Consider the following 13347-nt stretch of genomic DNA (forward strand, 5'->3'; position numbering starts at 1 on the left):
CAGGATTCCCTCCCGCAGAAATCTCTAACTTGGATCCTCAGAAATTTGGGGCGGTACTGGGAGAGCTGACTCAGCTGTTTCCATGGAGACTTGTCTGGAAAAGCAGCTCTGGGAGACTGTGAGGAGCACGGGAGGGTGTGACAGGCAAAGAGCTACGGGGAGGGAAGAAAGAACAGTTAGGGGCTCCCCAAGAGGTGGGAGAAAGCAGGGGAGGGTCAAGAGAGACGCCGGAGGACGGTGTTCAGAGAGGACCTTTGGAGGGGCAAAGATTTGGGGGACCCAAGTGCCCTCCTGGCAATACCATCTATGAAAGTCAATATTCAAGGGCAAAGGAAAGCTGCCCTCACACACACATATATAAAAAATAAATCTCTCAATTATCTCAGCTCATTTGCTTGGGGTCCCTCATTTTATGTCCCTGCTTGGCTGCGCAGTATATCTGTCCGGAGAAAGAGTTACAGTCCGTTGGGCTACGTGTGCGGGGTTGTAAAAAATACAGATGCCAAATTAACTGGCTGTGGCACTCGGCAGCTGATTGAGCTGGTAATAACGGGATCTGACCTTTTTCTAATTTCTAATTATGTGCATCTCTCTCGGCTGTGCGGGTGACATGATTCTCGTCCTAATGATGGCTCCTGTGCCTGGCCACTGCATCTCCTCCTTTTGACATAGGGCTAGGAGCCAGTGGCAAAGGGCACTGTTGGACCCCCCTATCCTATCCTAAAAGTTTTAGGCTCCTGACCATGTTGTATCTTTGGCAACCAGGAGGTAAGGATCTAGAACACCATACCACATTGGGATGAATTGCCAGATGCAAAGCATGTTTAAGGGCCAGGTCTATGAGTCATCCCACTAATTTATCACAGTCATATGACATAGGTATAGTTAGCTCTATAGATGAGGAAACTGAGCACCAAGGGGTTTGGTCATCAAGGTCACACAGAAAATGAATGATGACGCAAGGCTCATGACATGTGTGCACACATGCAGTTACCCTCTCCCCAGCACATCCCGACTTTTCGAAAGAGCTCTCTCCTTGCTCCATAGCTGCCTGAGGCTAAATTTGTGGCTTTCCTTTCCAAATTGCAGAGTCTTCTAATTCCAGCTAGCTGAGGAGCAGGGCAGGGCTAAGTTGGCCTGGGCCTCCACCAGCTGGAGGACCAGCAACGCCCGCTAGGGAAGAGAAAGAACCAGGGATGAGTAGAGGTGGACTTGGGAACGTCCACTAATATTCCTGGCAGCCAGTAAGTACTTCTTCCTGCTCCCACTTTTAAATCATCGCAATACCACAAACCTCCAGGCCAGCGTGGGTTCTCCTGGTAGCTATCTTCGACTCCACAAAGTACTGAGCTGGATACCAGGAGCATCAGTGATTTGAGTAATTTTCAGTCCAAAATTAATACCGAAGCCATTTATCTGCTCTGTAGATGTACAGGATACGTGTGTGTGTACGTGTGTGTACTCATGTATACATGTACATGTGTGTGAACATGTCATTGTGCTTTCTTTTGTCGTCACTTTTACTTCCCTAACTCTTTTGCTTTGGGGGAGCTAAGTTCTGGGCGGAAGGGGCCAGCACTACCATCCATCAATGTGTCTGTGTTGAGGAGCAGGTTTGCAGTTTCCAAATTTGCTGTGATAATCTGGGCAGTTCACACACAGAAAAAACAAAACAAAACAAAACATCAGGTAATAATTCCAGGAGACTACTCAGTATGACGTGCAAGCACAATGGCCTTGCCAACACCTCTCTTCTGTACAATTCGCAGACTAGATGAGGACTTCAGGATCTCATCCAACATGGCAGTCATCAGAGCTAATGATGGCGGTTGCCTTGAAAGCGTCAAATGTAGATTAGCAAGTCTATAAAATCACAGTTCCACAGTGCAGACCAGGAACTAGTATTTTACAGGATGCAGTGCTTATCTGAGCAGCAAACTATTTAGAGGTATGATCTACTGTGTCCAATAAGAGGGCAGAACCTTTGTTAAATCTCCCAGCAGGACCAGGTCTTCCTCCATATTGACCTGCTTGAACATGCCTCCTACCCTCACACATTTCTGCCTCTTCTGCCAACCACAGGAGCACGTAGCCACCCGTTCTCTAAGTGCAAACTTAGAATAGCTACCTTTGGCAATCTGGCTGCTAGTCCCTCCTTTCTTCACTTATTTGAACTGTAAGGTAGCAGATGTGCAGATGCTGGTGCCACCAGAGGTCGAAATGGAGGAAACTCTGGTAGCAAAGCCGGAAGCTAGAATCTCGGTTAAAAACACTGGGACTTGGTTCTCAACCATGAGACAGTACACATGATGCCTGTTCCATGGTGGACACTCAAAATCTCTCGTTGAATCAATTAATGAAAAGAACACTTTTAGAATATTTGGGATGGGATCACAGGTTGGGAAGACTGGAGCTGGGATGAAGGGTAGAGGGTCTTTACCAGATTGTCCAGTTCTGGGTCATCGCTGAAGAAGGGTTTGTGTTCCTGCTCCTGCTGATGGACAAAGTTCTCGATATCCACATCAAAGCTGGCGGAGGTGATGCACTCTGAGCCCTGGGTGGCCTGTTCACATTTCTCAAACAGCAGCGTCAGGAGCGGAAAAAGAGGGTGCCTGCGGGGGACATCAAGAGCTCACACATGCGCACACAGAGACCAGGCTGCTGGTGGGGCTGAGACGCCACCAGGCTCCCTGTCCAGAAATCCCATCAGTGCTTTTCCCAGAGCCCAACTCCTTGAGAATGTCCCAGTCCCTAGGGTCTTCCAAAGTGGCAGCATTTTCATCTCTGGAATGAAGGACCCACTCCTGGGCTCTCATAGGATGCCCATCTTTTCCCTGTGGTCAGATAAGCAGCAATGGAGGTGCTATAACTCTTCAAAGAGGTCGATGTTCATTTCAAACTCAGCATGAGTCCAGGAAGGAAATGTGGGAACTCTCTAGAGAATTCTTGAATGTGAATGTTAATGTTAGGTGACATACAAGCTAAGATCCGTAGTGCCGTCTAGGTCAGTACTTTGTCTTGGATACGTCCATTATAGAAACACACACACACACACACACACACACACACACACACACACACACAGAGAGAGAGAGAGAGAGAGAGAGAGAGAGAGAGAGAGAGAGCAAATCTGAAGCCAGCTGAGGGCAACAGATATGTATAAAAATATACACAGGGTGAAATACATGAGCCCTCAAACTCACCCACATATGCCCATGTCTGTGGCAGATTTTCGTCAGATATTCCAGTTGCATCTGTAACATCTCCCTGCACTTCCATCACCAAACCCTTAGCACAGCTGTAATTAAATTGCTATTCACATCATTCTGTTTTACTCCAGGATAGCCTCTGTGTATGATTGTCATATCCAAGAATCTTGCCATGTATGTTCGTAGAAGGCACTTTAAAAAGATCTGGTGACCGAATCAATGATCTCTCTCTCTCTCTCTCTCTCTCTCTCTCTCTCTCTCTCTCTCTCTCTCTCTCTCTCTGTGTGTGTGTGTGTGTGTGTGCGTGTGTGTGTGTGTGTGTGTGCCTATATGAGCAGAAATGTTTAACCAAATAGATCTGTGGGTCTTAGCATAGAGATCACCACCTCCTGGAAGCTTCCCTGGCTACACACTGTCTAAAACCTCTCCTCCAAATCTCTGAGTTTTTGGCTTATGATCTGCCTCCCGACCTAGACTTTAATCAGGAATCAAACCTATCTATCCACTCCTGAATATCCAGAGTCTGGCAAATGTGCGTGAATCTTCACAAACATTTGTCAAACATGGATGTTGTGTGTTCATACATACATGAACAAACATCACACTTGTTTTTGAAGTACATACTTCCATGTTGGCTAGGTTGTTGACTTTGGAATGGAGAGAACCCCAGTTTCCTCCCCCGTTCTTCCAAGAAAGTATCTGCATCTCCTGGTCTATCTTCTCGTACTCCCGAGACCACATCTGCTTGTTTATTTTCTACACAGCAACATTTCGTAGGAGAGGAAGAGGAGCATGTGCTGGACCTAGCTGTTGGTATTCTGCCACAGGAATGCTCTGCTTAGCATTGTCCGATGGAACTTTCTGCAGAGATGCAAATGTTCCGAAGTTTGCACCATCCAACACAGGAACCGCTAGCCACAGGAGGCCAATGAACACCTGAAATATGGCCAGCGTAACTAAGATGTTAAATGTTTAATTTTATTGAATTTTAATTAATTCAAATTTAAATAGTCACGTGTGGCTAACGACCACCATGTTGAAGAACACAGTCCTGAAAAGGAGAACAGACATTGCTTCCTCCCCAGGTGGATGCACTGAGAACAGAACTAAATATCTAGCCAGCACAGAATATTCAGCGTCCACCAGTAGACTAGGGGAAGCCCTGATGTCTGTCCCACCCTGAATCCTAAAAATTATGGCCAGAAACGGACAGGGAAGGCTTAGCCTCATCCTGCCTAGGTCTTTCCACTCAACTGCAGGACGGGCTCATCCTTGTTTAGAGAGCTGCTGCACAAACTCCTAGGCCCCAGGGCTATGTACTGGGCTTAGAATACTCGTAACCAAGAAAGAGAGGGACGATAGTTAAGGTTTGTTCTTGTGCATCCAAGAATTGCCAGAAAGCTCTGTTGTACCCAGGAAGGAGCTGACAGGGGAAAACAATGGGCAAATTTATCTACCCAGCAGAAGACAAAGAGAACATCGGGTGAAGGGTTAAACTCCAGTGTAAGTCTTCATTTGCAGCCTCCAATACTGCGGCATATTATGGTCTAATCTAACCTGATCCCAGTTTAATGCAAGATTCTCCTGGCCCTGAGTGGAATACCAAAGAAAGCCTCAGTGGCTGTAATTTAAGCAGAGCCCTGCAGTGGTTTAGCTGAGGGCCATGAAAGGCAAATTCCAGACGGCGTTATGAATTATTGCGTCTTATGAACCTTCCTACTCTCAACAGATGCCTGCTGCCATTTAAACAGCCACTAGATCAATTAGGAGTGAAAGGCACAAATCGTCTCTGTACAAGGGCACTAAATTACCAGGAACTAATAATCCGGAGCATCGTGCCAGGTGGTGGGGGTGCAGCCTATGCCCCAGCCCACAGTAGCTACGCCGTCACTGCATATTCCTTCTTCACTGGCTAGAGGGAGGGGGGCAGATGCTAACCAAATAGAGAGGTGGGGGATGTTGGGGGGGGAAGACTGGAGCTGAGTGCAGGCTCTCCACAAAGCAAGTGTTTGTCCTGTGCCAGCATGTTTGTTTCACTGTGTGTGAATGTGAGACTGTGTTCACGCAATGTGTACGCACATAGTGCTGTGTCCGTGCACCCCGGGGGCTGGGTTTTGTATGCCTTACCTGTATGGCGTATATGTGCGGAGTTGTGTTTTCTGTGTGCACAGCGTGAGTGACATGTGGGATGGGTAGGTGGGGCCTGCTAGGATTCAGGGCTCCAGCTACAAGCATAGAGAGGGGAAGAGGTTTCCTCTCCTCCTCCTCCTGCCTCAGCAGGGAGGAGCAAGCAGCTTTTCTTAGAATGGTCAGGGAGGGCCTCTCTGAGGAGGTACATTTAAGTTAAGCTTGGAATGATGAGGGGGCAGCCATGCAAAAGGCTGAGGAGAGGTGTTACCGGCAGGAGCAGGGAAAGCAAGGCACTCTGAGGTGGCTGATACAGCCACCTGTGATAGTGGAGTGGGGAGCAGAGAGGAGTGGAAAAGATGTAGCTAACAGAGCAGCAGGGGTCAGGCTATGGCTGTGACGTACTTAGTGGGCCCAAGGCAGATCCACAGAGCCAGGCTTGCAGGGCTGGCGGTGGGGCAGGAGGTGGTGGTGCCAAACGCATTGGGGAGCTACATACCCTCTTCTGCAAAGCCGTCATATGGATCTGTATTACAAACCTTTCACTTGCAGATGTCAGATATCCTTAGAATGGACATGGGGGGGCATACCTGGGGCTCTTTCATTTCACTGGGGATTATTTTCTTCCCATCTCTCATTACATTTATTTATTTATTTATCTATCGTGGTATACATTATTTGCTTATAGGTGGATTTCTGAGTTTGAGGCCAGCCTGTTCTACAGAGTGAGTCCAGGACAGCCAGGACTACACAGAGAAACCCTGTCTCGAAAAAAACAAAAAAACAAAAAAAACAAAAACCATTATTTGCTTATTTATTTATGGGGGTGTGCACTATTTATACACTTATTTACTTATCTGGCTATTTGTTTATTGGGGGTGTATACTATATTTATTTGCTTGCTTGTTTATTGGAGATGTGCCTGTGCCACACTGCACATATGGGGGCCAGAGGACAACCTGCAGGAGCTAACTCCCTCCATCTACTTTGTGGAATCCTGGAGACTGAACTCAGGTTGCCAGGCTTGGCAGTAAATGCCTTGACTCACTGAGCCATCTAACACTAGGTGATATTTTCTATATTTTTTTATGTTGGCTACGGTCCAGGGTAGATTCCACAGGATTGTCCTGGCCTCCTGCTCCCCCTCATGGTCTGAGCACTGGGCAGGAGAGAAGCATTGTCAATTCCCCAAACCTCCCCCTTCCTCAGGCTCCTGTGACTGCCTCATCCCACGGACACAGGAGCCCATCCTTGGGAACTGTGCCAAGCCAGTGGGGCTATGAATGGACCCCATGTGTTATCCTTCAGCTCACTCCTACTTACATGGGGACAGCTAAGGACTACATTGAACCCCCAAGAGAGGTTCAAGGAGGCAGTGATTCTGATGGGGGGGTTCCAGGGCTGCAGTCATGGCCTTGGCCTTCTAAGACTGTCCCCAGAGCAGTTGCACATGAGCCATTGTCCCTTCTGCATTTACCTGCCTAATTTTTGACCTCTGTTTTCTAAGCCACCTTTCCTGATCCCTGCATAAGTGAAGAAGACACCATAGCTCCTATTGGGGCCCATTGAGTAGTGCTTTCCAGCAACTTCTGCTTCATCCTTAAATATGGATAGGTCCATGGAAGCCGGCACCTAAGCAACCTGGCATGGAAATGACTTCGGGGATGGAATAGGGGAAAGAACTTCACACACACACACACACACACACACACACACACACACACACACACACATGCACACATGCACACACACACATACACACAAATACACATACACATACACACATACTCACAAATACACACACACATACACACATACTCACAAATACACACACACATACACACAAATACACACACATACACACACATGCACACACACATACACACAAATACACACACATATACAAACATGTACACACATGCACACACACATACATACACACACATACACACAAATATACATACATACACAATGCACACACATGCACACATGCACACACACAGACACACACATGCACACACACATGCACACACATACATACATGCATACACACAGACACACATGCACACAAATATACATATACACACACGCACACACACATGCACACACATGCACACACACACATTTGCACACATGCACACACACATAGACACACATAGACACACACACACACACACACACACACACCCCTATACATGGCAGCTTTAAATCAAGTGGCTTCAGACTCTGTGTGAGCTCAGTTTCCAGCAGGGCATTCTGTCTGGCTAGAATATTTGCTTTTTAGTGCTGGTGACCAAATGTAGGCTCCCATGCATAATCAGACAAGTGCTTTACTAGTGAACTTCATGCCCAGCTCAAAAACATGGGCTTTAAGGAGTCCCTTCTCCCTGCTGTCGAGCTTCATTTGTCTGTGAATCAACACCTTTCAGAAGCTTGAAGCAGAAATGTGGGCACTTAGTCCCTGGGGCCAGGAGACGAACAAGATATGAGAGATGGCCATTAGACTTTATTTCTAGTGACCAGAGGACATTTGACCTCCACAGGAGCTCACCTTCTCCCTCCCCATCCTAGTCCCAACTCTGCTCCCCCCCCCCCGCAGGCCACCTCCCTCCTGACCGCACCTCCCTCTCCCCACCACCCCAATCTCTCTTAAGCCGTTCAAAATTTGGAGGAAATAAATCTCGCTGCACTAATTCAGTGAGAGTTTGAGCCTCGTCAGTGCAGAACAAATAAAAGGAGTGAACTGGCATGACATTTTACTGCAGAAGAGAGGTCGTTTCCAGCCACTAATAAAAAGGATTTGACACAGACTAATAAAGAGAAATGAATTTCTCTAATGGCCTAATTTAGCACATTCAGCACCGAGCCTCCGAGCCTCCGCCTGGGTGCTGGGAGCTCGGACAGAGGCAGGAGGGCGGGAGAGACAAGGCTTGTCTCCTGGAGAGGGGGAGAAGGGATGGGTTCAGGTATTATTCCTCTTCTCTTTTCGGAGCCTGCCCCCCACCCCCACCCCCGCCCCCGCCCCCGCGCGCCCTACCCCCACCCTCATCACCTCTCCCCGGGAGCATCCGAACTGAAACCGAGCTCAAGGTATGTAGTTCCCGTTAACGATCCAAAGAAATAAAGAAGCCCTCTCCGTAGAATTGAAGCCTTGTGCTAGCTTAAGGAGGTGATTAAACCGGATGTGTTGATTTCTACAGGGGTTTAAGTCATCGTTTGGTTTAATTACTTCTGACACTTCTGCCTTCGTGTTTTCTACATCACCCAAATAGGCTGGTCAAGAGTGCCCCGTGTGTGGCTAACTGGGTGGAACTGCTCCCCCCAGGGGAAGCAGATGGATCAGACATGGTAGGGCACTGGATGGTCCCACCACTCCCCAAGCAACCGAAAGCCTCAAAACCCTAGGTTCCAGATGGTCCCTCTGCCAAGATCAAGAGGCTTTTTTCAGGGCCAGAGGTTGCTTCCCCTACCTCACTGAGACCTCTGAGAGCTGGCAAGAGTCCACAAAGCTCTTTTCCTTCTCCCACTTCAAGACAGGTTCTTAGCAAAGACTGGGTTGATCAGTTTTCTTAAAGTTTGCAAAGACCCGGAGCAGATACCACAGTCTCTGGCAGTCTTGCACGCTCTATTTTTGTTTGTTTGGTTTTGTTTTGTTCTTGTTTTTTTGTTTGTTTGGGTTTTTTTTTTTTTTTTTTTTTTTTTTTTTTTTTTCGAGACAGGGTTTCTCTGTGTAGCCCTGGCTGTCCTGGAACTCACTCTGTAGATCAGGCTGGCCTCGGACTCAGAAATCCACCTGCCTCTCAAGTGCTGGGACTAAAGGCGTGCACCACCACCGCCTGGCTAGTCTTGCACGCTCTTATCTGACTTGATGATGACTGCAGCACATGTCTCTTTATGGAAAGGATTCAGGCAAAGACAGTTGGGTCCATTCCCGGTTCCCTTTCTTCCTCCATAGACAACTTGGCTGTGCTGTTTCTTTTGTTTTTAATTAAAAAAAATTTTTTTTCCTACTTAGTGGAAGAGAAGAAACAGGATGGGAAAGAATGCAAACAGCTTCAGAGAGGCTGGGATATGAAAAAAGAAGAGTGACAGTGTCAGAATAGACACACAGTTAGAAACAGGGGCCACCGCAGATTGGGAGGGGCGGAGGGATAGTCCTAGGCCTTGGGACATTACTGACAGTGCTCTGGGGGATAAATCCTGTGATTCACAGTCAAGCCTCTGTCCCTTCTGAGTGTCTCAGCTGTATCTTTCCTTGTGACCTTGGCCAAACTACAGACATCAATGATGGGTCCAGCCAGTCTGTGGCCACCTGACTAGGCTATCCACCTCCTCCTCCCACCCCCATGGACATCCACAGAGCTTCCAGCCTCCCCCAGCACCCTTGCCCGGCTGAACACATTTTGCTGAGGTGTGGGCAGAGGAAGCCCAGGCTCAGTGCCCACTCCTCCCATAACCCTGGGTTCCTTCCAAAAGGGGACAGGGTAGTGAGAGCCCTTCCCAGATGGGACAGGTTGATAAACAGAGTGTGGAGTGGATGATATGTGATAGAGACTTCTGGGTAGAAACAATGTAACATGACAAAGTCACAGACTGGGTTAGCCTGCTCCAAAAGATACTAATCTGTTGGCCAGAGGGTTCGACGAGGTGGGACACTAAGAGTGGGGCTGGCATTAAAGCTACTGCTTACCCTTATTGGCATACATGGTTGCCAAAGGCACACACATGGTGTGCCATGCGGGAGACTCTACCCAGGGACTGGCATTGTGATGCTTTCTTGCTAGTATCCCAGGCCAGAGAACACTGGGATCACAGAGACAATATTCCAAAAGGCTGTGCTCCAGCGACTCTTTGACTCTGCACTGGGCTCCGGTGACTTCTTGCACCTGAGCTTCCTGTTCCCGAGCTCCTCCTCCAAGTCCTTCTAAGGACTGGCAGAACCCAACTCCACACACTATCTCTCCTGTGAAGACCCTCGATGACTTTCTCTAACTCCTTCACAGCCATCCCAGGCAATGCTTGGGTTTCTCTCCTGGATTCATTCAATTTACAGTTGGAGGCTGGGGGATTTGGAACAAAGACAGACTTTGGAGACAGCGGCATGATATTTGGGCAGGTTATAGCATGTCTTGAGCCTCGGTCTCTACTTTTATATAGCAGAGATAATTCCTCTTATACATAGTTAACAGTCTTGGGCACCCAATTACTACTCGTTCATACCCCCATCTCCCCAGAGGTATGTAGACGTCTTTATGCAAAGCAACAATGATACCATCCACTTCCATACATTTCTCTTTCCTGTCTGCTGACTCATTTGGCTGGAAAACAAGCCCATGTACTAATTTTGATAAAGGCTCAGAAAGAGAGGGGAGAGAGATGCCTTGTTTTCAGGATGCAAAATCAACTTCCTTCTTTCCTTCCTTCCTTCCTTCCTTCCTCCCTCCCTCCCTCCCTCCCTCCCTCCTTCCCTCCCTCCCTCCCTCCCTCTTTTGAATGCACACATGAAGGACAGAGATCTACTTCCTCTGTTCACCTCCACTTTAGTCTTTGAGACACAGTCTTCTGCTGAGCTTAGAGCTCACTGTTTCGGCTAGGGTGACTGGCCAGCAAGCCCAGAGACCTGCTGTCCTCACTCTATCCTCACCCAGTGCTGGTGTTACAGTCATGCACGGACGGACACACCAACTTTCACGTGGGTATTGAGCAGCCGAACTGAGGTTGAGCTCAGACACTTTACCCCACTGAGCCGTCATCTCTCCAGCCCGACATCATGCGCTCAATGTCAGCGAGTGGTTTTTCTAGTTTTGTGAGGGAAAACTATAAGCAAGTCATGTGTCAGGGAACCAGTCTTTTCTGCTGTCCTTCTGATTGTAGTCTCAATAGCTTCTTGGTCATGACGTCCCCTGCTCTCTATGTCACTTTTGAGCTACTGAGACAGGGTTTTGTTATCACTCCCAGGCTGACTTTGAACTTACCATGTTGCTCAGGCTGGCAGCCTCAAACTCCAGCAATATTCCCGTCTTAGTCTACTGAATGCTGGACTTAAAGTCATGAGCCACCAGGCCCAGCCAAAGCTCCTTTATTTTCTTTCAATAATAATAATAATAATAATAATAATAATAATAATAATAATAATAATAAATACTATCAATAAGAATTTCATATTTCCCTATGACATTGATTTCTTAAATTCCTACTAATCACAGCTGTTGTACCTAGAAGTCACTTACTACATACCGAACAACTGCTGTCTGTGACCTGACAACTTTCTAAATTCCCAATGAATGTAGAGACAGAATAGCACTAGCAGGGGATCAATAAAGCTCTGACCACTGATGAATGGGAAGGCTCAAATGAGGCAAGCCTTGTAACTACAGCAATGAGGTTTCTGAGGCAAGAGCCCGAAGTCCTTTCTGGCTTAGAATCTGTCATTACTGGGCATGCTAGAGTCAGATTTAGCCATCCGACAGCTTGCGGACACAGTTGCTGTAAAAGGACCCGCTTCTGCTGGAGTATGTGGGTGGGAGGGCTGGAAGGTCTTGGGGTGGGGTGTGAAAAAAGGTGCGTGTTCAGCCTCTCCTTCTCCCCACTTCAACAGCACCAGATGGAGAGAACGGAGCAGGGTGGGGAGAAGAGCCAGAAGCCCCTGGTTGGATGTATTTTTACTTCAGGTGTGACGCTGAAAGCATGCAGGATTATTTTTAGTCCTGCCCAGTGGGCGGTATGCTCGCCTGGGTTGCCTTGGAGAGGACTTTTTCTTGTTGCTAAATTGGAGCTGCATCTGTTAGGGTTCCTGGGCTGCAACCTAGCTCTCTTCCCCCAGGTGGGTGGGACGGTGAGTGTGGGACCCAGGAATGTCAGAGTCTTCTCTGTATCCCGCTGTCTGTCTACATGCACATTTGTGTAACATGCACACATACACACACACACACACACACACACACACAGAGAGAGAGAGAGAGAGAGAGAGAGAGAGAGAGAGAGAGAGAGAGAAACAGAGAGAGACAGACCAGAGAGACAGAGAGAGAGAGAGAGAGAGAGAGAGAGAGAGAGAGAGAGAGAGAGAGATCACACTGCAGCAGAGGATGCAGTTAGGGGAGGTAAAAGAAGTTCTGTCCACTTCGCCTTGGTCACTGGCAGGGACTGAACTCTCACCCACACAGATTTTGGTGGCACTTGTTGGGTTATAAGAAGCTCTTATAAAACACTAAAATCTACCCTTAAGCACTTAAAACACCCATTCGTCTGAATAGCAACCTGATATGCTTGCTGGGTGGTCGAATAATTTTATTAAACAAATAAGTGATTTGAAACATAAACTTGAATGTCCAAATTCCGAATATTGAAATCTTCCATCTCTAATTTGCATTATTAGATCCATGCAGTAATTTAGATTATTTATTTATTTATTTATTTAGGTGGGTGGGTGGGTGCACATGGGAAAGTCAAAGGACAACTTGAAGATTTTGTTCTCTCTTTCTACCATGTGGGTTCTGGGGATCAAACTCAAGTCATCAGGCTTAGAGCAGCAAGCCCCTGTACCTGCTGAGCCATCTCACTGGTCCCCATACGCTAATTTGAATCACTGCGTTTCCCTCTTTCTTTCACAGACAAGAAATCTCTGTTGTATCAGATAGGTGTCCAGAAGTACATCTGCTAATAACATTTCTGTGTGGGAACAAGGCTACACCCACATTGTTGGGATATCATAATGATTTCGTTTTTTGATGTGCCAGGCTCTCTGCATCTCTCTGTTTGTCTCTCTGTCTCTGTCTCCTCTCCCTTCAGTTTTCTCTTTGGATGTCTACTCTATAAGGTTGACAGAGTTGGAAGCCTTAGTCTATGCTCTTTCCACACGACCATGAAGTGGACCAGTGTCTAAGAAATTCGGAGTGTTGCTAGTTAATAAAGGAGTGGGTTGGGTTAGCTGAACGGGTAAGAAGCCTTTGGAGACAGAAGTCCTAAAGCCCCAGGATGCTCTTCTCCCACTCCACCCACCTCATCTGCACTA

The 13347-nt window shown here is 47.5% G+C and overlaps 1 protein-coding gene across 3 annotated transcripts in view; it reads right to left on the reverse strand.

Moving 5' to 3' along the window:
• Window positions 1–13347, reverse strand: part of Pknox2 (PBX/knotted 1 homeobox 2) — a 297178-nt gene that overhangs the window by 44169 nt on the left and 239662 nt on the right. For all 3 annotated transcript variants that reach the window (XM_076924651.1, XM_076924652.1, XM_076924649.1), the window contains one exon: window positions 2441–2612. In XM_076924651.1, coding sequence (XP_076780766.1) covers window positions 2441–2612 — 172 coding nt within the window. The remainder of the gene's footprint in view (window positions 1–2440; window positions 2613–13347) is intronic.

The sequence above is a fragment of the Arvicanthis niloticus genome, chromosome 26 (assembly GCF_011762505.2).
Source record: "Arvicanthis niloticus isolate mArvNil1 chromosome 26, mArvNil1.pat.X, whole genome shotgun sequence".
NCBI lineage: Eukaryota > Metazoa > Chordata > Mammalia > Rodentia > Muridae > Arvicanthis > Arvicanthis niloticus.